The 24,157-nt window shown below is 43.3% G+C and overlaps 1 protein-coding gene across 2 annotated transcripts in view; it reads right to left on the bottom strand.

Annotated features, from left to right (window-relative positions):
* Positions 1-24,157, bottom strand: part of PTBP3 (polypyrimidine tract binding protein 3) — a 105,142-nt gene that overhangs the window by 15,817 nt on the left and 65,168 nt on the right. For both annotated transcript variants that reach the window (XM_054033234.1, XM_054033233.1), the window contains 5 exons: positions 22,816-22,980; positions 19,115-19,225; positions 8,675-8,849; positions 2,259-2,336; positions 759-898 (listed from right to left, as the gene is read on the bottom strand). In XM_054033234.1, the coding sequence (XP_053889209.1) occupies positions 759-898; positions 2,259-2,336; positions 8,675-8,849; positions 19,115-19,225; positions 22,816-22,980 (669 nt within the window). The remainder of the gene's footprint in view (positions 1-758; positions 899-2,258; positions 2,337-8,674; positions 8,850-19,114; positions 19,226-22,815; positions 22,981-24,157) is intronic.

The raw sequence follows: 24,157 nt of genomic DNA, 5'->3' as shown, positions 1-24,157 counted from the left end.
AAAATACACAATAAATCTACATGTTCACATTTATCAATTGGTTTCAAAAAAGTGGTTTCTGGAAATGTCAGTATGTCAAAGGACATTTACAAGCCTGTATGTTACTTTTGGATTCTAAACCACCTGTGATTTTTTTCCCCCAGGAAAAATGGGAAAGTTTGAAAAGAACCCACAAGAGTTTAGAAGGGCACTCATGGTCACCCTTCTATCTCATCCTTAACTACCTGCTCTCACCCATCTCTTCTTTGGGGAGAATACTCTGCCCTCTGTAAGGGTGAGAGTGGCACAAGGAGGATCCTCATTCCCTAAAGGGACCACACCTGTTTTACAATTATTCAACAGTTGTCTGCCTTTGCTTTGTGTTTCAGTGTATTTGATTATGTAAGATGTGTATTCTCTTCACTTTGGAGGTCTACTGACTGCAAGAGCTGCAGACTCTCAATAGACAGCTTCTTCCAATTAGTATGTCCATTGTTATACCCCCATGTTATATTTGTTTCTAATGAGGATGTCCATGTTCTTCTGAGATTCTATGAAATTAGCATATGGTTCTAATCTTTGCCAATATTGCGAATTACTTAGAGCAAGTGATGTGGCTGCGGTGCCATTTCTGACATGAACAAAGTAAAAAAATATTTGTTATCCTCCTTTGTCTAACTTCCCATTTAAAATTTAGGACAAATATTTTAACATATATTCTATGCGAATATCAAACTACCAACTACTTGCATTGTTTGATTCCACCCATTCAAGCTTACATCAGGATTGAGGTTGCTGACAAGCAAAACAGAATTTCCTGGAACACCAGCAACTCCAGGAATAGCCATCCGTCCAGTCACTGCAGATGTGGTGATTGCGAGAGGACCAAGTGCTCCAGGAAGAGATGGGACTGAAAGACCTGAAAAACGATACTCAACTTATGGCCCAAAGGAAGTGGAAAAACTATTTCAGAAGATTAAAAAAACCTGCTCAAATTATGTAATATTGATTTATTTAAAAATAAATTCAACACCCAATAATAAAAGGCTCCATAGGCATATTTTAGTTTCTCCCAAAAGACTGATATATACCAATTGTTTCCAGCTCTTTTCCTGGGACAAAAACGCCAAACCCAACAAAAATCCACCCACATTTTCTTGGCTCAGTCCCTTCTGTCATACAACTGTGTCTAGCAAAAACACACAGATCTCTGGGTTGGAGGCTAGGGGGACACGCATGGGCAGGTGGGCTATTTTGGGAGTTGAATTAGTGCTACTAGAGCTTGCTTTTTAATTGTAGGCTTTTGGGTGTTGCACTTCTCATGATGGTCACTCCAAAATACAACCCCCCACTACCTCAAAATAAAGTGACAGCGACATTGCAAGGAGATATTGAGTAATAAAGTAGTAAGCATGTATATCAAAAAGTTAAGCAAAAAAGCCATAGTAATCTATCATTTTTACAATTAGACTTCTAGTTTTGTCACTTTCAAATAGCCCTTTTTACTATGTGTAATTTCTTAGTAGAATCAGAAGCCAGAGCACAAATGACAGAGTGTAGCTCATGACTAAGGTTAAGATTTTGTCACGGATATTTTTTAGTAAAAGTCATGGATAGGTCAGGGGCAATAAAGAAAAATTCATGGAAGCCTGTGACCTGTCCCTGACTTTTACTAAAAATATCCCACAAAATGGGGAGCCCAGCTGCAGGGTCTCCACACCGCTTGCAGAGGTTGGGTAGCTGTGGGGGCAGCTTCCAACTCTGGGCCCCCTCACCGCCTGTGAGGGCTCGGAGCTCCAGGGTGCCCTAGCATGGCACCGCGGTGACCCTCCCCGCGGTGGCCGGGAGCTGCGGGGAGGCCCCCACTGCCCAAGGCGGCTGGGAGCTGCAGCCTTGGGCAGCTCTGGGGGGCTCCCGGCGTCCATGTTCGCTGGGAGCTACGGCCCTACCCACATGGAAACTCTGGGGGGGCCCCACAGCTCCCGGCTGACAGGGCTGAATTCACGGTGTTCGCTGGAAGTCACGGATTCTGTGACTTCCGCGACCTCCGTGAATAAAAATGTAGCCTTAATTATGGCAACCAATAGTACATGTAATTCCTACAGTTAATTTAAATAGTAATACTTTGGGTAGTATGCTATGCAAACAGAGGTAGACTGACTGCTTTTTATGAATACTTATAGATCTTGATATTGCTGCATTATCATTCTGTTTAACTAGCTGGATTTCAACAATTTAAGGCAGTCTTCAAATTTACCAAACAAAAAATAAAGACTTACCTGCAGCTTGATGAAAGCCAATGGCTGGGGCAAATCCAGCAGCCCCGGCATATGGTGAAGAGATTATTCCTGGGGTGCCTAGAATTCAGACACATCTAATTAAAATCTATTCCAACACATTTAGCAAATAGAAAAATTATCAGTACAGAGGGACATTTCATCTCACTGACATTTCAGAATAACACCCTTCCAAAGGTTTTACTGTATTTTACAGAACTCAGGTTCAACAACCAAAGTTGATGTTTGAAAAAAAATATTTACAAGGTTAAAAGATACAATCAGAATTGACCCTGTTTGGTCTGCAATAAAAATCTGAAGATGTTGTGAACACTAAATATCAAAAGAAGAGAGAAAATGCTAGCACAGTGAAACAAAGTAAATAGTGAATGGATTCTACCGTCCCACACCAAACCCCCATTCAATACACTTGCATTTGGGTTAAATCTCTAGTTGGAGTTTCTTGAGTTACCTTTAAAATTTAGAATTTATTTTAGATAAATTTTCTCTGCATCAGCCTTGATATCTCGTCCTAAATTAGGCTGGGGCAAAGGCTACTCTGCTGGCAAGATACAGCAGCAAAAAGCAGACTGGTAGAGCAGTGTCCAGCTAAGTTCTGACACGGTAGCACGTCAAAAGTTTCTCCTCTGTGTCTAAGAATTCAATTGGAGGGGAGAAGGCATAAGGGTAAGAAGAGAAGCCTGAGCCATAGCTAACTTGAGAACTTTTGCAGAGAGTGAGGCTATGGACAGGGAATTTTGAATCCTATGTGATACCAAGTATCAACAAGATTTGCCAGGAGCTGGCTCCTTCCTCTGACTATGTCAAAATACTTTCCTACTCCCCATAAGCACATGTGACAGATGTCCCCATCAATGCCCTCACACTCAGATAAATTGAAGGTTACAGACTACTAAGAGGATGTTAATATGTACAGCCTCAGACATCTATTTGAGAAAGGAGAAAGATAAGAAATGTGGTAATTGTTCTCTTATTTGAAGGGAAGAAGGGAAGAAATGTATATTAACAAAAGGGATATAACTAGAAATAACCAAATAAAATTAAAAAGGTAAGATTTAAGATGAACATGGGAAAATTCCTGACAGCAAAATATTAAACAATAGAATGCTGTCCCCAAGGAAAAACAATGAATGCCCAATCGTGAAACATACAAGATTAGAAAACCTCACAAAACAAATGTGAATGCAAATAGATTAACTAGATATTTTTATTGGATCTTTTTCATTTCTAAGGGCATGTCAATGGGAATGTTTATAGTTTATGGCAAGCTGGGGTGTAAATCTAACCTGCACTAGCTTGCTGCAGACTAAGTGTTCCTGTGGACCCCGTTAATGTCCTCTTTGAAACAGGACTAGATCAAAGCATATTAACTAACTGTTTAAATGTATCAGCAGAGTTCACAAGGTCAATTAGTCTACAGCAGCATAGCATGGGGTAGAGTCACACCCCACCTTGCCAGGAACAAAATGTTCACATAGACTGCCCTTAAGATACTCATTAAACCCATAAACACTTATGGGAACAATCTGGATACGTTCAAAAGTAGACTCTTCCAGGACAGGATCTCAAACACTGCCCTTACATATGACCACTTGAAGTCACATTTTGGGAAGACTTAAGGGAACAAAGAACAAATTAAGAAATAAAATCAACACAACAGTACAGTCACCTGCTCTGCTATTCAACTGAATTAATTTTACATGTCCCAAATTTTTAGTTTTCAATATGCCACCCGTCTTTTACTTACAAAATGTAACTGTATTTTAGAAGGTGTCAGGGGGAAATATTAATTGAACAAACGGATACAGCCTGAAACAATATACCAGAGGGACATGAACTGTCTCATTGATCTCAATGGCTTAACTCTGAAACCTCAATGTCAGTTTAAATGTTAGTGTTAACTATCTTATGGCTAATGAGTTTAGAAGAAATATCAATCACAAATTGCCTCCCATGCTTTCCCAAGTGCCCAAATCCCCACCTGCAAAGCTTCTCTTTGCAATGATTAAGGCTACAAACTGGGAATCAGGAAACATGTGGGGCCTTATCTATAACAAAGATTGCTTTCTTAACTGCTTTCATTTTAATTTAGTTTTAAAATCACCAAATTACCCTGAGCAGCACATAGGTTGGTGTTGTGTATGTACACACACCCTCCCTCCCTTTCAAAATGAAATGTTAGATTCTTTTGTTTGCTTGTTTACACATTCAACTATACTTTAGTCCACCACTTCTGAGAAATGCATTCTACACATAGGGCCCTTCATTTTCAGTTTTTATTTTATTTAATTTACCCCAGGAATGTATCAGTGTTTATTACTACAACTACAACAACAAAAACAGGTGAAAAATCGGTGGAAAAAATATTAATGTTTTTCTGGGTAAATATCAGGGTTTATTTTGGTGGACAGAAGGATGGGGGAAAGTATTCAGTAGATTAATGCTTTGATGAATAAAATTCAATGTGGTTTGATGCAAAACTAAAACAGAACTCAAAACAAATGCCATCTCTGAGTTTAAGAAAATAATATATCTCTAATCCCCAAATAAAACTTTTCATTTGAACCAACAGCTCACTGTTGTAGAGTTGAACTATTAACCTATAAATATTTACATTTAATAATGGGGCCACACCATTTGCACTGCATATACTCAACTTCATCCTTTTCTCCTGTTTTTGTTAGTTTTAAACTTGGAAATTCTTCCTAGGGTTCTGAAACTTATTCTGATACAGATTGTTTTCTTTCCATTTTAGAGTGTCTGAGCTTTAAATTGTTATCTGTTATCAGCTTGAAATATGTATGTGGTGGGCATGAGATTCATCAGTACGTCCATATGTACATGCACTTCAGAACTTGCGTGCATGCTTGTTTGTTGTGTGCATCTTCTATACTAATACATAGCCTTACTCCAACAGGCAGCTTTGCATATGCACACAGACTACTGTATTGTAATACATATATCTCATGCAACATATTGTATTTTCTTAATAAAACAAGTTATTTTTATATATTTGAATGATACAAAAGTAGGGGGAAAATTGGGGGAAAAATGAATACTTTTTGTAAAACCCAAGATTTTTTTCAGTAAAAATCAGTTTAAACTGAACGAAGGGACTTATCTACACATTATATAAGTAAGTAACATGATCATATGTTCATTTTTTAAATACTTAAGTCCCAAAAACAGAAATGATAAATTGAATTAGATACATTTCCTAAAATAATATGGATATTAGTGGGTATAGTGCAATACCGTAGGAATTACCACATTAACAACTGAAGCAGACACCTAAGCTCTGACAAATTATTTTGGCAGCCTACTCCCCTCTTATCTGTAGTCACAAAGTGTCCCTTATACAAACAATGCAAAGCATTAATCACATCACATTTTATGCTTGTAATACATGCACTGGTGCATTATACTGACAAGTTTTGGCAATATGGGTACTAATCATTCATTCACAGTTCTAGTTTCCATTATCATTCATTCCTGAGAAGCAATGACAAAGGGCTTTTATTCTGCCAGATGGGACCTGTATGTTGGACACCGATACCAGACAGACACGCAAGAATAGAATACAGCTAAAACAGGAAGATCAGGAATTCTAGCATATGTACAAAATCCTCTGCTATCTAGTTGACTGCAGATTCTAAGCAAACTCTCAGAAAATCTATTATGCCTTATGGGGAAAAAAGCTTTTTCAAATCAAATTTATTCCAAAATGCATCAGAAGTTTTTAACACGAGATATCTACCAAAATGTTTAACATTAAATGGTTTTAAATACAGCAGTGTTTTTAGTAATTACTTAAACTGCAATATCCAAATCCTAAAATAAGGACTAAATCCGCTAAATGTACATACTGATAATTATCCACCACTGTTGCTGGCTTTATCTGAATTCTCTATCATTGCAGCCTCCACTTGCTAAATAACAAGCCCAGGGTTCCAGCTTCTTCACTATCATTTAACTTTATCCTCAGACACTTGAGCTCTGTCCGTACTACCATTTCCACTCATGCTACCACTGTTGGAAAATCTGGACCCCTATTTCTCCAGACAGGAACACCTCACCTCTGTCACTTCATATGTGCACGTATCTAATTCTCACCATCTTTTCAAATAAAGGTGTCTGTGCCAGATGCTAGAAATTGGACAATTTTAATTTTTTACTGCCTGCAGTTGTAAGGCTTCTTGTGATTTTGGACATATTAACCCTTAGGGTTAGATGAAGTGGTAAAGATGCCCAAATTCTATCTATACCAGCACTTCCAGACTTTTTGGTGCAGCTGCACTGGTGGAGAATTATGGGTTATTTGTTAAAGTAGACAGGATCTGGTGGTGTTTGTACCAGTCCCAGCACACAAATATGTAATGTAAACCCTGTATCATATCCAAGTCTTTTCTTAATCTATTGTACCATAATCACTCTTCCCCCTCTTGCTGAAGTTTCAGGCAAATTAGCTAAACCTGATTCAACACAACTTACCAGGTTTGTAACAGGCACAATCTTAAGCATTGAGAGACTCCAATGCTTCCGTGATACCGTACTGATGACTTACAATAATTTTGTTTTTAAACAGAAATGGTTCTTATTTTATTACACAAATATTCAATGGCTTCATTTTTACTTACTTTAAAAACAGTGCGACTGCCAAATAACAAGTACAACTAACTTCATTATGTGCATACTTCCTAACAAAACCCCTACAACCAAACAGCAAAGAGCGTCATCTCTCAGGACTACATCAGAAAATTATACTGTGCTAGAGGAAAATAAGATTTTCTTACCCGTTTGTAGCACTTTGACCAGTTGGACTGCACTATAGAAATATATTTTATTTTTTACATAACAAGGGAAGCATTTGGTCCTTAATGAAGGCCCATCCAACAGCCAAGAGCTAGAAATCTCACTTGTCAGCTGTAGCTGCTGGTTGCCAAGAGAGCTGGAAATAGTTGTCAAAATAGCACAGATGGCTACACCTTCTTCAGCTAGTCAAATGCCTCTTTCATAATTTCCATTACCATTGAGGTTGTTTAAATAAAATTGCCAAAGCCACAATACCAACACCACAGCCAATATATTGGATCTTTGGGTCTCTTCTGCTGCAATAACTGCAGTGCATTAACTGTTAAGCAGCCCTGTGGAATACAAGTATATACGGCTACAACATGTCTCAAATACGGTCAATGCATCTCCCTTTAAATCCTTAGTATCCCTCAATTAATACCTTTACCCACCATAAATTGTTAAAACTACTTAATACATCTTCAGTTTTTAAATTTTACAAAAGCTGATCAGTAAGCATAGCAGCTCATATTCCAGTACTTCACTTAAATTAATCTTAAACACACACACACATCCTTCCCCACAAACCATACCTACTTAGAAAATTTTATTTCCATACCTCATTCCTGAGGGAACATTCAATGAAATTAAAAGATGGCAAATTCAAAACCAACGAAAGGAAATATTTTTCCCACACACTGCATAGTTAAACGGTGGAACTCACTGCCACCAGAAGTTGTTGAGGCTGAGAACATACCAAATTCCAAAGACCGCCACCACATTTATATGGATACCAAAAATAATCAAGAAATATCATAATTAATGATAAATGCTGGAAGGGATATTAAACCTCATGCTCTCAAGGCAATCTTTAACTAAGAGATCAGGATAAGATCTTATGGGGGGCAGAAAATACCACATATACCTAACATGGGGTTCTTATACCACCCTGTACAGCATCTGGCAATAATCTCTGAATTTTCATCTTCTGAAAGTCTGAACCAGACCTTTAGTAATGTACATTTTGTGGTTTAGCTTTGGGGGAGTTGTTTTTTAAAGCGCAGCTTTCCAACAAATCATGAGACTCTCTAAAATACTTACAATTTTCAAGCATCCTAATGGAACCAAAGTTTTGGTTGTAGACTATTGTGTAATTAGACCGTCTGATGCACAGTATTTACTCATGTATGAAGTATAGTTGTAGCTGTGTTGGTGCCAGGATATTAGAGAGACAAGATGGCTGAGGTAATATCTTTTATTGGACCAACTTCTGATAGTTTGGAATACTACTAAGGAAATTTTGCCCTGTGGTGAGTAAATAATTATGTTCACAGAATGCCTTGAAACAAAAGCTTTTGGCATTAAAAGTCTGAAGAACTTTTGGTTGAGGAAATTCAGTTTAAGATATTCACTTATTTTCCAGGAGTAGATTTTTTTCTTTAACTTTCATATACACTTTATTGGCATCAAGTACTTTGGACTCACTAGCGTCACTCTCCTTTAGGAACCTTGGGAAATGAGGATGGAAATTCCTAAAGGGCAGTACAACATAAAAAGCAGAGTGTTACTTGCTCCATTATATTTACCTAGAAGGGAGGTTTCCTTACCAAAAGCGGCAGCCATGTTGGGGTCAAGGGAGGGCTGGCCATCGCCAGAAGGAAGGTCAAGGCGAGTAAAGTCTCTGCTTTTGTCATTGTTGTATTTTACATTAAGGCTTGTTAACTTGGAGAAATCGATACGCAGAGTGCAGCATGCATTGTAGATATTCTGGCCATCCAGAGCCTACAGAAAAAAAGTGGTTGTAAAGTTTAAAAAGGCAAAACATTTACCATTCACATATCTTTTGTTTGTTTGTTTTAAAAACAGCTTATTACCCAAATACAAATCCACACTAACAGCAACCTTTAAGAAGTTGTTGGTCCATTTCAGACTAGCCATCACCTTCAGCCAAAGATCCTTACTTTCTAGACTATTACTGTAATCTACTGGGTGAGTATGTGTGGCGTATCTCTCTGTGCCAATCCACAGGGAATGGGGCCTACAGAGCCTGGTCTCCTTAAAGGATGCATCAGACTCATGCTTTTAAGTCTTGGACATCTTCCACATTTAAACTGCACTATAAAATAGTGGAGTGATATTAGTTTGGGTTTTTTTGGAACAACAGATCACAGGAATTTGTGGATGTTGGCTCGAGTGTAGTAAATTAAAGTTACTCATTATAGAACTACCCCAAGACCACTAGGAAAGAATAAATGAACTGACTTTGTCTTGTTCATCAAAATCTTTTCTGCACAAGCACACCTGAATACTCTCCTAGCACCTCATCACAAAAAAAAACAAAAGAAAAAAAAAATCAGAGGCTACACATTTTCCACAGATTACCAGTTATGATTTCAGGTTCTGTGATATAGAAATAGGAATAATGATCCGCAAATCCCTAGCTAACTTGAATTAAACGCCTTTACCAGTCAGCCACCTTAACTCCAAATAAAACATTGTTTTAGGATTGAAAACTTCTTTCACTCAATAGTTTACAAGTTATATGAAGACAGCAGAAAGGCCACCACAAAATGGCTACCAGGCTAGAACATGGAATTATCAGGTGATCATTAATCCCTCGGGTCGGATTCTCATTTAACGTGTGCCCATTTGGCACTGCCAAAGCAATGTAAAGAGGGCTTAAAGTGAGTGTAAGGCCCCTTTATGCTGGCAGAGCAGTGCAAAGTGGCCTTAATGTAAATAAATATCAGACTTAGTACAGAATGTGAAGATTGATCACATTACTGACCAATAAAATGCATGTGCAATGCCTGAACTCTGGTCTCGAAATAAACATAAGAACACGATTCAGTTTGTTTGTAAATTTGCCTGAAATTAAGTCTATGCATTTAGGTATTCATTTGGGACTTTTTTCTCTTTCAGCTATGCAATTACCTGAAAAATTAATATGAACAACCACAAAAGTAATATGCTCTGCATAAGGAAAGGTACAATAAAAAAATTGGGTAGCAAGAGAAATCTCCTCCCTATATCAATACTCACATTCTAAGAAACCAAAGGAAGATAAGCGGAAGTGGCATGCCTCAGGTCCATTTTCAACAATCCGTTACCTGATACATAGTAAGGCCTGGTCCACAGAAATTTTGTACTGGTATAACATTTGGTTAAAGGTGTGAATTTCCTTTTATTTAAAGTCATACAAGTACAACGCATTGCTTATACACCAGTACAGCTTATTCCTTGTCCTGTACAGCACAAGGAGAGTTGTATCGCCTAACTAGTATGACTTGTAGCATGCTCATATAGTAGGGTTACCATATTTTCATTTTAAAACACTCCATGGGGTCCGGGGCCTGCCCCAACTCCGCCCCGGCCCCGCCCCAACTCCGCCCCTTCCCCCAAAAGTCCCCGCCCCAACTCTGCCCCCTCCCCTGAATGCTCCACCCCCTGCTCCTCCCCCTCCCCTGCTTCCCGTGAATCAAATGTTCGTGGGAAGCCTGAAACAGGGAGGCAACAGGGAGGCAGCAGGTAAGCTGGGGCTGGGTGCGGCCGAGCAGTCCAGGCCAAGAGGCTCTGGCCTCGGCGTCTCCCGCCTGGCTCGGCTCAGCTCCGGCCGGGCACCCCCGGCCCCGCGCCGGCCCCCGGCCTGAGCGGCCCCTGGGCCCGGCCCCGCACTGTCCGCCGAATTGCCGCCGAATAGCTGGATGTGCCGCCCCTCTCCGAAGTGGCCGCCTCAAGCACCTGCTTGCCAAGCTGGTGCCTGGAGCCGGCCCTAGCTGTGACGCCCTCTAGAGTGGCGCTCTCACGTGGCGGTTTATCAGGCGCCGCCAGCCCTGTGCCCTCTCTGTTCCTTCTTGTCAGCAACTCCGACAGAGGGGCAGAAGGGTGGGGAATGGAATGGACATGAGTAACATCTCAAAGAACCATTATGAAAGTAGGTAACCATTTGCTCATGTCAATTCCAGACTAAATGACTCTTGAGGTTTTCGACCTCCTGAACGAGGAGTTGCTCATGAGAAGGATCCCTGAAGAGGGACGGGGAAGGTGGATAGAAGGGTTGGTCAGCTACAAACTGCAGGGTATAGCCCGATGAGACTGTATAGAGCACCCAGAGGTCCGAGGTGATACGGGACCAGGGTGGCCGGAAAGGGCGGAGGTGGTTGAGGAAGACAAGGAGTGGATCCGGTTCAGTGCCTGAGGCATTGTCCTCGGGTGCACCCTCAAAATGACTGCTTCTGGCTGCCTTGATCACCGGAAGGACCGGGCTGCACAGGTGGACGAGACGACGACTGGTGGAGTTGCTTAAAATCCCTGTCTTTTTGTAGGAGCCGGAACGAGGGGTACTCCAAGACCTCGAGGATGGCGGAGGCGCAACAGTTTCCTGGCTTGCTGAGGAGTATGAAGGCCTAAGGAGGGGAGGGTGGCACGGGAGTCTTTAAGGCCATGGAGCCTAGCATTAGTTAGCTCCAAGAGCCCCGTTCCCTCAAATGGGAGGTCCCGGAGGGTACATTGCATCTCCTGGGACAACCCAGAGGTCTGTAACCAGGAGCTACGCCTCATGGCTATTGCATAGGTGAGCAGCCTGGACGCCGAGTCTGTGGCATCCCAGGTCATCTGGAGGACACCCCTGGCTACCACCGTGCCTTCATCTATGAGAGTGGCGAACTCCTGTGCCTGACCCTGTGGGAGGCTCTCTTTGAACTTGCCAACGGAGTCCCACAGGTTGAAATTGTACCTGCCAAGTAGGGCCTGATGGTTAGAGACCCTAAATTGGAGGTTCACTGTGGAATACATTTTTCTGCCAAATAAGTCTAGTCTCTTGAAATCTTTATTTTTGGGGTTGCCACTCGCCCTCGCCACTCGCCTGTCTGGCCCTTTCGTTGATGGCAGACACGACCAGGGACCCTGCAGGAGGGTACGTGTAAAGGTATTCAAACCCCTGCAGGGGGACATAGTACTTCTTTTCCGCCTTCTTGGATGTGGGTGGAATGGAAGATGGGGTCTGCCACATTGACTTGGCAATCTTCAGGACCGCTGGGTGAATGGGAATGCAACCCAGGCTGGGGCAGAGGAGGGAAGGACACTGAAGAGGTCATCAGGTTCCTCAGCTAGCTCCTCAACCTCCAAGTTCAGGCTGGCTGCTACCCCTTTAAGGAGGGCTTGGTGCTCCCTGAAGTCATGGGGGAGGGAAGTTCCTAGTTTGTGAGGGCCCCGCCACCGCCTCATCTGGGGACGATGAGGATGACTGCTCCGACGAAGGTTGGGGGGCATCCCCTTGCTGCACCGAGGACCATTCCACAGTTGCTTGGGCCTCCCTCAGATTTGGTCTCTTGCTCCGATGCTGGCGCTGGCTGTGTTGGGGGCAGCTTGTGCGATGCGGTCTGGAAGGAACAATGCGAGTACGGTGCCGGCATTACAGGCAGCCCCCACAGGTTGCAGTATTGCCACTGGGTGGGCCATTGCCCCTGAACCCATGCTGGTGCTGCAGGTGCCTTGGTGGGCTCCTCGCAGGGAGACGATTCTCCCCAGACAGGGGAAGGACTAAACTGTCCCTCCGATCCGGACCACTGACTCTCAGCGGCGACTGGTATGGGGAAAGCGAGGGCTGGTTCCTGCCCAAAGAACAGTACCATAGCCCCGGCAACCGGTACTGCGACCAGGAATGGTCTCACATCTGAGGAGACCGACGCCTAGGCGGCCTGCGAGGCGATGGGCAACCGGTGCCTTGGTGATCTCTGGCAGGACCACCACTGGTACCGAGAACATAGGGATTGGTGTCGCGACTCCAGAGTCCTGTGTCTTGTCAGCCGAGAGCGTGGCGTCAGATCTGGAGACCCGGGTTGCAGTACCAGGGTCTTTGACCCCAGCGAAGGGAAACAATGCCTGCGGTCCGGGACGTTCCCATCTCCAGCTTGGTCCTCTGATCTGGTGTCTTGGCCAGGCATTTGCAGTGCCAGTCGGCCTAACTGTTCTTTGCCCGCTGGACCCACCTCAGGCACAGATGGCCATGCGATGGGCTGGGATTCCCTACCGCTCCCCGGATTCAGAGGTGGGTCCCTGGCTGGGCTAGGGGGTCTGACCACAGTGGTACCCCCAAGAACCTCCATTGCGGGCACCAGGCCTAGCTCAGGTCCTTTGCCTGAAGCTCCCTTGCATGGTGCCTGCGGACCAGATGACTTAGGCCGCTTCTTCAGTATCGGCGAGTGCCAGCGGTGCACTGTGTGCCGATGCTGAAGTACTGTGCATGGAATCCCAGTGTGAGGGTTCCGATGCTGGGCGCAGAGCAGCCTCCATGAGGAGGGCCCTTAATTGAACGTCCGGCTCTTTTTGAGTTTGGAGATGAAAACGTTTGCAGTTCTGGCACTTGTCTTTTCGATGGGACTCTCCCAGGCACTTCAGACAACTCTCGTGAGGGTCGCTGATGGGCATCGGCTGGCTGCACTCAGAACACGACTTAAAGCCTGGGGAGTGGGGCATGCCCCCCTCCAGGACAAAGTCCCAGCCGGGATTCTAACTACTAAAACACTTAACAGCTCACTAATCACTGACTAGATAATAAAGGAGAACCATCTGAACAGTGAAGAATTGCTAATGCTCTTGCTAAGCAAGACCAGGCGCGCCAACCAACTGTCACAGGCAGTAAGAAGGAACTGAGAGGGCGTAGGGCCAGTAGCGCCTGATATACCGTCGCATGAGACTACCACTCCACAGGGTGCCACAGCGGGCCCTACGGATACACACTAGAATGGAATCGACCTGAGCAAGCACTCGAAAAAGAATAAAGGCGTTCTGAGCCCAGGCTAGGGCTACCAAAAGAATTGCCATATGCAGAAGAACTCTGCAGGAATGACATACTAGGTTGAAATTCCAAGGGTAAATGCGTCACTCCTAGGAACTTGTTAAAAAAAAAACAAAAAAACTGATATCTACTTTCCTTTTTTACTCAACTGGGGAGTTACAAATTTGTGGCAAATTAAAAGGAACATTGATGTAATTCTGCTCCCCGACAGGATCTGGATTTTGCTCAGCCAATCTACTGTGGAATTCAGAACTCTGGTACGAACTGTTTACCAAGACACATAATTGTTCTCTGCCCACAAAAGAACTGAGTAGTGTTTGGGTTCTGATGACCCAGCAGATTGACTTAGGAGGGACATTGGAATAATTATTGTGAAGGTAAGAGTCTGCAATAGCAGGAAAAGGAATACAGAAAAATACTGGACTAGATCAATTTCTTGTAGCAGATTCAAATTTAACAGATCATCATATTAAAAATGTGACAGCAAGGTCAAATTTCTTAATGTGCAACAATTCAGAATCCAGCAAGCTACAAAATGACTATATGCCTACTGACAAAAACTTTTACCTAGCAAATAAATAAAATGAGGGCAAGGACTTAAGTTCCATGCTAGATATGGTATTATATTGCCCACTCTACCAAATTATGAATATTTGGTCACCTACTCTCTCAGTCATCACCCCCTTAAAGGAATTATCCATTCCTTCAAAAATAAAAGCCACAGAATATTTTATTTTGGATGCTTGTTTCTTTGTTTACATATTAATTTTCTTTAACATGGTGCTCGAGTAGTCAAATCTACTATACATGCTAGAAATTAAATAGATATATAGAGGGCATTATTAGCTGTGTCCAGGAGAAAGCTAGTGGCGTCTGTTCTTATAAAAGACTATCACTATGGTATCCATTGCTATTTTGTCTGCTCCTTAGTTTATTGCATATCTTGTTTGTGCACCTTGTATCTAAGCAATGACAGGGTCAACATGAAGGAAATACAGTGAAAGAAAGCTCACATTATGAGAAACAGGGAAATGGGGAAAATCAATGTTTTATAATGGCAACCCAAAGAAGGATCCATCTTAGAGAAGTATTTTGAAGGTTTATATCTCCACCCCAAATTAAGACAATGACTGTTTTTTCCACTTTCACGGGTCATTTATTTGCAAAACTGAACATGCCCACGGTTTTGTTCCCTTGTTTAGTGATGTAATACTACAATGAGGAGGTAAGTGTAGGGTTGTGCATGTTTAGAAGCCAAATAGGTAGCTTTGGAAGAAAATATGAAAGCATCTACAAGAGTCATCAGTTTTGTGCTATTTTCCATAAAATTTAAGTACCAGATTGTATTTCTAAATAACATTTAAATCACTTTGTTTCAATTTAACAAAAATCTTTCTATGATCATGAAACCTAGTATTTTTCAGCAAAGCCAACATGACACATACAGAAACTAAATGTACTTTTCCCTTATTCCTTCTCTTCCTACTCATTAAAATGCTGGGGTTAATTACAGGTAAGAAAAGTTTGACAGATTTTGGAATCAGCAGGCAGTATATGGACTGGGGATCAGTTATAAAAAAATGTAACTTATTCAAGTAATTGCAAATTATTTCTTTTTGTATCAAAAAATTAATGCAGGTATTTGGCACCCATTGTTAGGGTGCAGGTGCTTATCAAACTGCTGAAGGATTGGGGAAGACAATCCACAAGTTCTTCACCTATGATGCCAGATTATTTATTAATTAATTAATTATTATTCAATCATCATCACAGGCCTCCCCAAAAACCTGTGCTTGAACCACATGCAGTTTATTAGCTGGTCATCTTTGCCTGTATTATAGTCTACTAAAAGGAATTAGGAGCCAGATTTACAGGTCTTTGAGCCAACATTTATAAGGAACAGGAAATTTCACTGAAATTATTTATTTTTATAGAACAGTACTGATTTGTAATTACAAGAACAATGGTTTTAAAGGTTTTTGAAAAAAACTATATACCTACCTCATGTTGGCTTTGCTGAAAAATACTAGATATGGGGTCGACAACCTACGGCACGCGGGCCAACCACGGCACACGAGCTGATTCTGAGTGGCATGCAGCTCCCCTGATGCGGCCCCCAGCCCCACTCAGCCCCCCCGCCCACCGCTCTCCTCTGCGGGGGCAGGAGGCAGAAACTTGGTTCTGCAGCAGCCAAGCTTCCCCCCTCCCCCGCTTCTTCCCCCCAGCATGGTGCTTTCCTGCCCCACCTCCTCTCCGTCCCAGGCCGATCAGCTGATGGCCCTTGCAAGGGGGAGGGGGACAAGTGGCAGCATGCTCCTTGCTCCGTAGAGCAGGCAGAGAAGAGGTAGGAATGGGGCCTGGGGGAAGGGGGTGGAATGGGGCATATCCCTTCCAGCCCCCTGCCATGAGCCGCTCAGGTCAGGGGACTGGGAGCAACCCCACGAGCCGAGCACCCCAGCCCTCTGCCCTGACCCTCCACACACACACACTCAGCCCTCTGCCCTGAACCCCCCTACCCCAACACACACCCAGCCTTCTGCCCTGCACCCTCACAGCCCCATTCCTCTGCCCTGCACCCCCCCACACACTCAGCCCTCTGCCCTGAACCCCCAAACCCCCAGCCCTCTGCCCTGAACCCCCCACACCCCAACTCACACCCAGCCTTCTACCCTGCACCCCCACAGCCCCATCCCTCTGCTCTGAAACCACCCCCCACTCAGCCTTCTGCTCTGCACCCCCATACCTCCAGCCCTCTGCCCTGAACCCCCCACACCCCAACACACACCCAGCCTTCTGCCCTACACTCCCCACACACCCCAGCCCTCTGCCCTGATCCCTGAAGCCCATACACACACACACACACACACACACACACACACACAAAAAAGCCTTCTGCCCTGAACCCCCTCCCCCAGCCCTCTGCTCTGACGCCTGAAACACCCACCCCCAGGCCCGGGGCCCCGGCCGCAGGCCCTACTCAGCCCGCTGCCGGTCTAGGTGAACAGAACCCCAGGCTGGCAGCGAGCTGAGCAGGCTGGAGGCATAAGATCAGCATTTTAATTTAATTTTAAATGAAGCTTCTTAAACATTTTGAAAAACTTGTTTACTTTACATACAATAGTTTAGTTATAGAATATAGACTGATAGAAAGAGACCTTCTAAAAACGTTAAAATGTATTACCGGCATGCGAAACCTTAAATTAGAGTGAATGAATGAAGACTCGGCACACCACTTCTGAAAGGTTGCCTACCCTGGTACTAGTTACATTAGTTGCCAGTTTTCATGATCATAGAAAGATTTTTTGTTAAATTGAAACACAGTGATTTAAATGTTATTTAGAAATACAATCTGGTACTTAAATTTTATGGAAAATAAAACTGATGACTCATGTAGATGCTTTCATATTTTCTTCCAAACTATATACCTATAACTGGCCAAAGCAGACAGTCTCTACGTAAAAGAATAAATGGATACAAATCAGACGTCAAGAATTATAACATTCAAAAACCAGTTGGAGAACACTTCAATCTCCCTGGCCACTCGATTACAGACCTAAAAGTCGCAATATTACAACAACAAAAAACTTCAAAAACAGAGTCCAACGAAAGACTGCTGAATGGCATTAAATTAGGCTTGAACAAAGACTGGGAGTGGATGGACCATTACACAAAGTAAAACTATTTCCCCATGCTTATTTCCCCCCTACAGTTCCACATATCTCCTTGTCAAATGCTGGAAATGGGCCATTTTCATTACCACTACAGTTTTTTTTTCTCTCCTGCTGATAAAAGCTCACCTTAACTGATCACTCTCCTTATAGTGTGTATAGTAACACCCATTGTTTCATGGTGTGTGTGCGCACGTGTGCGTGCGTGTTCCTACTGTATTTTCCACTACATGCATCTGATGAAGTAGGCTGTAGCTCACGAAAGCTTATGCTCAAATAAATTTGTTAGTCTCTAAGGTGCCACAAGTACTCCTGTTCTAGATACCTACAGTAAGCAGATATTTGTCTTCCTTTTTAAACCCGAGATAGCAAGTGAAAAATTTAAATTCCCCCACCACCAGCATCTATTTCCTGTAACTAGAAGGAATACTAGCAGTGTACAGTAACTCCGCACTTAAAGTCGTCCCGGTTAACGTTGTTTCGTTGCTGATCAATTAGGGAACATGCTCATTTAAAGTTGTGTAATGCTCCCTTATAATGTTGTTTGGCAGCCGCCTGCTTTGTCCACTGCTTGCAGGAAGAGCAGCCCGTTGGAGCTAGCTGGTGGGGGCTTGGAACCAGGACGGACCGGCAGCCCCGCTATTAGCTCCCCCTCCCCTAAGTTCCCAGTGCAGCAGCCGCCCAGCAGACTACCAGTTGCCGGCAGTTCAGCTGTCCCTCCCCCCACTGCCATGTGCTGCTCCTGCCCTCTGCCTTGGAGCTGCTTCCGGGAGCTTCCTTGCACGCAGTGCAGGGGAGGGAGGAAGAGGGGGATTAATGTCAGGGCCCGCTTACCCCTTCTCCATATAGAGCAGGATAGGGACAAGACAGGGCTCAGGACGGCGAGAGCTTGCTGGCCGCAGCAACTTCCTAATTTATTATTTTTTTTAAAAGGCAATGTGCTTAGAGTGGGGTCAGCATACTTAAAAGGGTAATGTGCATCTCTCCCACACACAGGGTATGTGTCTCTGTCTGCCATGCTGTCTCCCCTCCCTTCATTCGTGCTGCCTTGTAGAGTGTGAGGCTACATTAACAACGTGTTAACCCTTGAGGACGCATAGATAGATAGATAGATAGATAGATAGATAGATAATGTGTGTGTGTGTGTGTGTGTGTGTGTGTGTGTGTTTGGTGAAAAAAATATTTCCCTGGAACCCAGTCCTCCCCCCCCCCCCCCCCGCATTTACATAAATTCTTATGGGGAAATTGGATTCGCTTAAAGTCACATTTTTCAGGAACATAACTACAACATTAAGCGAGGAGTACTAGCCTTAACCTGCGACCAGGTAGACAGGTGAAATTATTCAAGACCAGTAATGCATAATTAGTAGTAAAAGTACTAAGGTTCACCAAATCATTCTCTAGAACATAATTACAAAACCCCAACGCTACTTGAGCAGTAAGAGAATTTAAGTATTACTAGAGTGTCAAGAAACCCTAATACTAGGGCAGCTCATAGCAAAACCATTTGCATGTAAAGAACGTTTTTGTAATTTATTTTATATTGACTAAATAGGTCAGAAGTACATCTTTATGCTTACCATTTTGGCATAATTTGCATTCATTGGATCAGCATACTGAAGCAAGGCCTGAAACTGATTGTTCTTCGTAAAGGTGATAATCTTCAAGACAGTTCCAAACTTGGAGAAAATCTTTAAAAAAAAATAAATAGAGAAATAAAGAATTTAGACCTTAAACTATCTGAAAAATTCAGCTAAAGTACACAATTTTAGCTCTTGAGATACTGTTTTTCCAAGAATAAATTTTATATTAGAAATTAACAAAATAATTCTCAGTTCTATCAGAATACATGTTTTAGAGGCAAGTTCATAAAATATATTTTCTACTAGCCACTAACTTCCTCCCCATCCGCCAAAAAAAATCAAAAGGTAATTCTCTCCAAGAGCAAGAGTCACTGTCTGTCAAGCTACATGCCACAGATCTTGCTCAGAACTGGCATAATGAGAAGGGCCTTTGTTCTAGACCTCCAGAGATGCTGCAATACATGGGAGTTTTGGTTTGAGAAGTGGAGTTTCACAAAGCAGTTGAGAGCAGGGATTCACAAGCTGTCATTGAGGATGATGGGATGGATTGCACCCTCAGCAAGTTCGCAGATGACACTAAGCTGGGGGGAGAGGCAGATATGCTGGAGAGTAGGGATAGGGTCCAGAGTGACCTAGACAAATTGGAGGATTGGTCCAAAAGAAATCTGATGAGGTTCAACAAGGACAAATGCAGAGTCCTACACTTAGGATGGAAGAATCCCATGCACCGCTACAGGCTGGGGACCGACGGGCTAAGCAGCAGTTCTGCAGAAAAGGACCTGGGGATTACAGTGGATCAGAGGCTGGATATGAGTCAGCAACGTGCCCTTGTTGCCAAGAAGGCTAACGGCATATTGGGCTGCATTAGTAGGAGCACTGCCAGCAGATCAAGAGAAGTGATTATTCCCCTCTATTGGGCACTGGTGAGGCCAAATCTGGGAGTACAGCATCCAGTTTTGGTCGTCCCCCCCCACTACAGAAAGGATGTGGACAAATTGGAGAGAATCCAGCGGAGGGCAACGAAAATGATCAGGGGGCTGGGGCAAATGACTTATGAAGAGAGGCTGAGGGAACTGGGCTTGTTTAGTCTGCAGAAGAGAAGAATATGGGGGGATTGACAGCAGCCTTCCACTACCTGAAGGTGGGTTCCAAAGAGGATGGAGCTCAATTGTTCTCAGTGGTGGCAGAACAAGGAACAATGGTCTCAAGTTGCAGTGCGGGAGGTCTCGGCTGGGTATTAGGAAACACTATTTGACTAGGAGGGTGGTGAAGCACTGGACTGGGTTCCCTAGGGCGGTGGTGAAATCTCCATCCTTAGAGGTTCTTAAGGCCTGGCTTGACAAAGCCCTGGCTGGGATGATTTAGTTGGGGTTGGTCCTGCTTTGAGCAGGGCGTTGGACTAGATGTCCTCCCGAGGTCTCTTCCAACCCTGATATTCTATGATTCTATGACAGCTCGAAGTACTAGGTGCAAAGCTGGATGAATTCTACGGGTTCAGTAACTGAAGATCTCTTCTAAACATCTCATGTAGCCATGTTTTATTTTTGAAACCACAAAAATAACTGTCCATGAGATCTGAAGCTCAAAATGCTATATAATTTATTTATCAAGAGTAATCAGTGTGTACAAGACCATATCCCTGCCTCTGATAGCTTACATAGAAGACATAGAAAGACAAAAAATCCACTGTAAGACTCAATAGAAGGAGAAACTGAACACAAGTTTTCCCCTCTCTCCACTTCACTCTTTGTCATCTCTTGTTTTATACTTGTGTTGTAAGCTCCTCGGGGCAGGGACCATCTTTTTGTTCTGTGTTTGTACAGAGCTTAGTATAATGGGGTCCTGGTTGCTGACTGGTCCTCCTTGGTGCTACAGTAACCAAAAAATAATAGTAATAAAGGATCTGAATAAGAAGAATGTGGGGAACACACTGGAATTGGAGAATATCCATGCATACGACACTGCATGTGAGACAGCAGAAAGGGGAGTGGAAGGAAGAAAGGGAATGTTGTTGGAAGAACATGAACAGCAAGGAGGAATGCAACAGAACACTAGATCCAAGTGTGAGCAGAGTTGTGGAGGGCCTTGAAGGCATGGACAGTAAACTTAAACATATACATTGGATGTGGAGAAACCCATAGGGCTAGTTAGAAGGAAAAGCAACAATCTGGTCAACAGATGAGGAAAATAACGTGGTTGCTGATCTCTGGATCAACTGGGGGTCAGCAATATGGGTAACAGTAATCGAGAATGGAGGCAAGAACATGGACTAGTCTTTTAAATGTTAGAATGAAAAGGAAGGGCTGAATCCATTGTCAATATGGTCAACCAAAAACCTATGGCAAAGGCTGAGAGTCTGTCATGGAGATCACAGAAGTCATGAATTCCGTGACTTTCTGTGACTTCTGCAGTGTCTGGTGCTGGCTCAGGGGCTGCCTGAGCTGGGCAGCCCCTGGGACAGTAGCAGCAGTTTGGGTATGTGGGAGGGGGCTCAGGGCTAGGGGCAGGGAGTTGGGGAGTGCAGGGGAGAGGGGGCGGTGCTTACCCTGGGGGGCGGTGCTTACCCACTGGCATGGCCCCCGTGCAGCTCCTAGGCAGTGGAGGGTCTCCGTGCTACCTGCAGGCCCCGCCCCCACAGCTCCCATTGGCTGCGGTTTCCTGCCAATGGGAGCTGCAGAAGCTGGTGCTTGTGGCAGGAGAAGCGGAGCCCCTGTCCCTGCCGCCTAGGAGCTCTAATGACACGAAGCCAGGTAGGAAGCCCCTGCCAGCCCAGCCACACACCCTTTCCTCCCCCAGTATCAGTGGCAGTCCTCCCCCAGCACATACACAGCGCCCCCGGACTGCCCACGCCCCCCACCAGCACGCATGACCCCTCGCCCAAGTTTTAGTCAGGGCAGGTATTTTTAGTACAAGTCATGGACAGGTCACGGGTCATGAATTTTTGTTTAGGGCCCATGATCTGTCCGTGACTTTTACTACAAATATCTGTGACTAACACATAGCCTTACCTATGACTGATCACCCTAACCACTCGCCTAGTTTTTAAGCCTTCCAAGCTTACGGTTCCTACACTACAGCCATCATCTTTGGTAAAGGACAGAACAGGAATCTCTATTACAGTCTTTTCATCATGCATCTTAAAATTAACCAGGGGGTTGCTGCTGGTAAAGCACTTCCCCTTGTCCAGGGGCTAAGTATACAGTCTCTAGAACACACACTTCCTTCAAATCCATATAAATTAGGTTATTTATAGGTAAACATTGCAACTAAAATAAAATTATGTCAGTCTGACCGTCCAAAAAATGATAATGAAACCGAGTATTTACATAAATTCTTAGGAGCAACTGTATGCCCAGGTATGAACTATCAAAAAAATTGGCAGAAAAGCTAACAAAGCATTCCAGTTTTGCTGTTTCTTCCTCAACATGCTGTTTAGAAGTCCTTATCCAAAGAAGCAGGAGGATCAAAAGAAGGCATGGAAGTGTCACTAGTAAGAACAAAGAATAAATTTGCCATTTTGAATTAAATCCATTCAAATATGGTTCTATAATAATTGACTACAGTTCATCTTGAAGTGGCAATCCTCATACAAGTTGAGCACCCAAAGTACAATTTCGAGACAAAGCATTACTGGATTTACACTAGCATTATAGATAGTATTTAATAACCATTTGTTTCCTCTCCCCACACCTGGTTACCTGATACAGCACTTCCAAAGTGACAGGGTAGAAAAGGTTTTCAACAATAATTCGGAGAACAGAACTTTGACCTGGAAGGAGTCCACCCTCAGTAGCAGGAGCACCTGTAAGGGCTAGGGCTCCAGACTGCACAGCATTCACTGCTTGCAATGCAGCTTGGGTTCTCTGAGAAAGAGGAGGAAGATAAGAGTTAACGTACATAAACAATTCTCATGCAAATAAAGTATATAAAAATGTTGTTTATCAGTTTAAGTTCTATAGACTTATATTGTACTTGTATTTAGAAAATATTCACACAGGACCCAATATATAACTTTAGGTAAGGAGTACAGTCAAGTTATTTGGAGGAAGAATGTCATACAGTACTTGCACACAATCTGCAGCAACAAAAAAATGGCAGACTACTTTCAATATTCATTGTGTTCCTCACTTTATTTATGATTACGTGTTGGACTAATAAAGCCTCATTTTTACAACTCTATTTTTAAATGAGCTGAAAGCCCCAAAGACCTAGGATAACAGTGTGATGCTGTTGCAAAAAAAGCAAATATGATTCTGGGATGTATTAACAGGTGTGTTGTGAGCAAGACAAGAGAAGTCATTCTTCTGCTCTACTCTGCGCTTGTTAGGCCTCAACTGGAGTATTGTGTCCAGTTCTGGGCACCGCATTTCAAGAAGATGTGGAGAAATTGCAGAGGGTCCAGAGTTGGACATTAGAAAAAAAAGTTCCTGTCAGGGTAGTTAAACACTGGAATAAACTGCCTAAAGAGGTTGTGGAATCTCCATCTCTGGAGAGATTTAAGAGTAGGTTAGATAAATGTCTATCCGAGATGGTCTAGACAGTATTTGGTCCTGTCATGCGGGCAGGGGACTGGACTCGATGACCTCTCGAGGTCCTTTCCAGTCCTAGAATCTATGAATAAGACTTTCAACCAACAACAGAAGCCAAGCTGTGTCAGTCCTGTTCCAACAAGCAAATCGTGCACTGGACTGGGACTCACTGCACTACCACTGCCACTCATCTGCTGTATGACCAACTCATTTCACCTCTCTGCCTTAGTTCCACTATCTGTAAAATGGCAATAAGGATACCTACCTTCCTTTGTAAAGCTATTTGAGATCCATGGATGAGAAGCACTATATAAAAGCTTATTATGAATCTACTGTGTTACCGCTACCATTTAGAACCAATGAAGGATAGAACTGGTCTACTGTTGAGCAGTGGGACTCCCCCCGCTCCATTTTACTATAATGGTGTATTTTGCAAAAATCATGCATCACGCACACACACATCTAAAACTGTATAAAATTATGTATTTTGATTGTTAATTAAAATGCTTAC

This window comes from Malaclemys terrapin, chromosome 6 (assembly GCF_027887155.1).
Source record: "Malaclemys terrapin pileata isolate rMalTer1 chromosome 6, rMalTer1.hap1, whole genome shotgun sequence".
Classification (NCBI taxonomy): domain Eukaryota; kingdom Metazoa; phylum Chordata; order Testudines; family Emydidae; genus Malaclemys; species Malaclemys terrapin.
The sequence above is the reverse complement of the archived record's forward strand: the minus strand, read 5'-3'. Positions and strand labels throughout refer to the sequence as shown.